The sequence below is a fragment of the Phytophthora infestans genome, genomic scaffold (genome assembly GCF_000142945.1).
Source record: "Phytophthora infestans T30-4 supercont1.2591 genomic scaffold, whole genome shotgun sequence".
In the NCBI taxonomy this organism is placed as follows: Eukaryota; Oomycota; class Peronosporomycetes; order Peronosporales; family Peronosporaceae; genus Phytophthora; species Phytophthora infestans.
In genome coordinates, this window is record NW_003306078.1 from 1 (window position 1) to 2,880 (window position 2,880).

The following is a 2,880-nucleotide window of genomic DNA, read 5'->3' on the forward strand; positions in this document are numbered from 1 at the left end:
CCAGCCTCCTGTCCGACGCCCCGCCAATTGTGGCTAGTTGAGCTGCTCGCAGTTGCTGAGGTGTGATACGAATCCCGTGGTAGATCTCGCTTTGCTGGAATTTAGGGAATAACGTGGTGGCGAAGAAGCTGAGAATCTGCTCTTGGGCCTTATTAAACATGGCCGGACTGGAGCTAGTTAAACTGCTTTGCAGGTCTGTGTGAATTATTGGCGAAGAAAAGGGCACAAACTCACGGGATTGCGGGTCACAGAACCGGTTGAACAGCTTTCTCGCCTGTCGAGCGAGGTAGTCGGAAGTCGGGAACTGCTGGAATGTGGCGATCTCGAAGAAGAAATACAACTCGTTTGCGCACTGCTCACGCTCCAAGAACCGTCGGAAGTACTTGCGAAGTAGCTCGAGCTCCAAGAACTCACGTAGAGATAGTTTAGAGACTTCGAGAAAGCCGACGCTACTAGAATTGCTGGTCGTGTGTTCCTCTCCGTCGTGTGAAATTCCTGGATGTGGTGACGCAGGTGACGCGGCGATCTGATCCAGCATTTCCTGATACAGCGAACTGTTGCGGAATTTCGGTAAGTCACGTGTTTCCCATTGCCGAAGGACCAGGCGCTGCGCATCTGAGAACGTGGCTTCCGTCGGGGTCGCCAGCTTCCAGAGGATATCTCGTCGAGTCTCAACCGGCATCTCCAGCTCCAACCTCGCTCCACGACGAACGTACTTGTCAAATATCCGTCGCGCGCGCATTTGAATGTACTGCTGCTGACTATGGGGGAGACGTTGGAACTCACACACTTCTTTGTAGAAGAACAGTGTGTTCTCGTCCCCCTGCTCTCGCAAAAAGTCTCGAAACGAATGCACACCCGCACCTTCCAGAATCTCAGCGAGGGCGATCGATCTGGCGGTCCCACCACCATCACTACTTGTCGCCACAGCTGTAGCTACGGCTGTAGTTACGGCTGTGGGTATGGCAGGAATACTGTCATCGATGGATGGGCCTTGCAGTTCTAGGGCTTTGTCTTCAACGCCACGGCTCTGCTTACCATTAGCCAGCTTGTTTTGTTGTTGTACATTCTGCCTCTGAGCTTCGGATTGATACGACAAATAGGCCACTGTGCGATAAAAAGCATCGAGATGTGACTGAACCAATTCGGCACTGCAGAGAAGAACGGCATCGCTGAAGATATCCGCACCTAGCGGATACTCCACAAGGCGCTCCAGCAATCGGTCTTTGACGGCGGTTCCTAGACACACCTCTGCCTTCGATCCGAAGCGCACGTATTTGTTGAAAATCTTGTGCGCCTGTCGGACGCAGTAGTCTTGGTGAGACTCCATTGATAGGGATGCTGTACTCTGGACAACAACCGCGGATTTCTCTCGATTTTCAGGTTGTGTCATGAACGAAGTGGATGGCGCGTGCTTCAAAGTGTTTGTCAGATCTTCAAACGCCAGCGCATCGATGATGAAAAGCAGATTTTCGACCGAGTTTCGGGCTTCGAGGAACTCGCGGAACATCCGGCATAGTGCAGGGGTCAAGAGGATGTGGTGCAAATGGGCTCGCCGATCGCCGTTAAATACGCCACCGCCTGCTGCTCGTTTGGCTAGTTGAGCCAAAACATTCCTCATCGATCCACTCTTGGTGGCGTGTGGGTAGCCTAACGGACCAGGTTCTCGTACATATTCGTCAAAGTTTGCTGTAATCACGTCAAGCACGTCGAGTAGTAGCATCTTAAATACCAACAGTGAACGCTCTGCATTCCTTTCAGCGAGGTATTGGGCTAAAGCTTCTCTCTCCGATGGACACACCATGGGCAGCAAGCGCACTGCTCCCTTTGCGACATATGCATCAAATAGGTCATCCATGAGGCCCATTTGGAAGGAGGAAACACCTCCCGCCGCAGTTGAACTAGGAATCTTCAGCAAGTCGCTGATCTCTAGCCAGAACAATGCGCAATTCTCGCGATAGTCTGCCGTTCTAGCTTCTCCGCATCTAATTCGTAATGTTTTTCCCTCGCCGTCAGCCAAAGCTTCACACTTCATTTGGGTGTGGACTCCAACTCCGTCGTCATCGCCAACAAGTTGGAGCTTATCCATGTGAGCTGCAGCTCGTAGATATTTGAAGAAACCGATTCTCGCACGTTCATCTCGTAGCAGAACATCAATTCCGATTGTTACAGGCTTGTGTATCTTCCGTCGCTTGCCTGTCGGTGCTGTCAAAAGTCGATTTTCACTACGAGTTTGTCGCAGAGTAGCCCTGATTACTCGTCCTTGCGGAGCTGGCAATGTCGAAGCTTCAGCTACTGTCAGGGTTTCCTAGAATAGTATTGCAATTATATGGTAAACAACTGATGAAATATATAATGGTGAGCATGGTAGAGCCGACATGAAATACATTATTGCACCCTTGACAAAGATGAAATACATTATGCATACCTCAAATTCAATTCTGCTTACCAACCATCTGCACCATTGCCACGTTCCAATATCGGCGATTTGTCTTGAGAAATAGGATGTTTTCCAGTTGGGCCGGCGCCATGGCTTGCCGCTGAGGAGACAACACGATTCCAGCTTGGCTAAAAAAACGTTCGGCAATATTAGACGTCGGTGGAATGTATTGCACCAACTCGTATCTGTTCATATACAAAAGGAATTGGTCAAATTGACATGACAACGACATTTAAAAAGCTCCTACCTCGGTTGCTGTTGCGCATCCACCTTCCGCTTCTTAAGTGCTTGCTCAGCAAAGCTGAGCTTTTTATTTTCCTTGTTGGCTGCGGCATGCTGAGGTTGGATTAAGGCTGGAGCAGCAAATTGAGCTAGAGCCGCGACAGAGTTTCGCGTCAAATGCCGAGTCTCTCCGTTCAGAACTTGTACGCACGCCATCT

At 50.2% G+C, this 2,880-nt stretch overlaps 1 protein-coding gene across 1 annotated transcript; it reads right to left on the minus strand.

Moving 5' to 3' along the window:
• Positions 1–33: 33 nt before the first annotated feature.
• Positions 34–2,089, minus strand: PITG_22369 (uncharacterized protein; the record flags this gene model as incomplete). The annotated part of the gene is made up of 3 exons (XM_002909808.1): positions 34–55; positions 159–874; positions 941–2,089. 3 exons carry the CDS (start codon positions 2,087–2,089, stop codon positions 34–36), a joined length of 1,887 nt encoding a protein of 628 aa, XP_002909854.1.
• Positions 2,090–2,880: the final 791 nt, after the last annotated feature.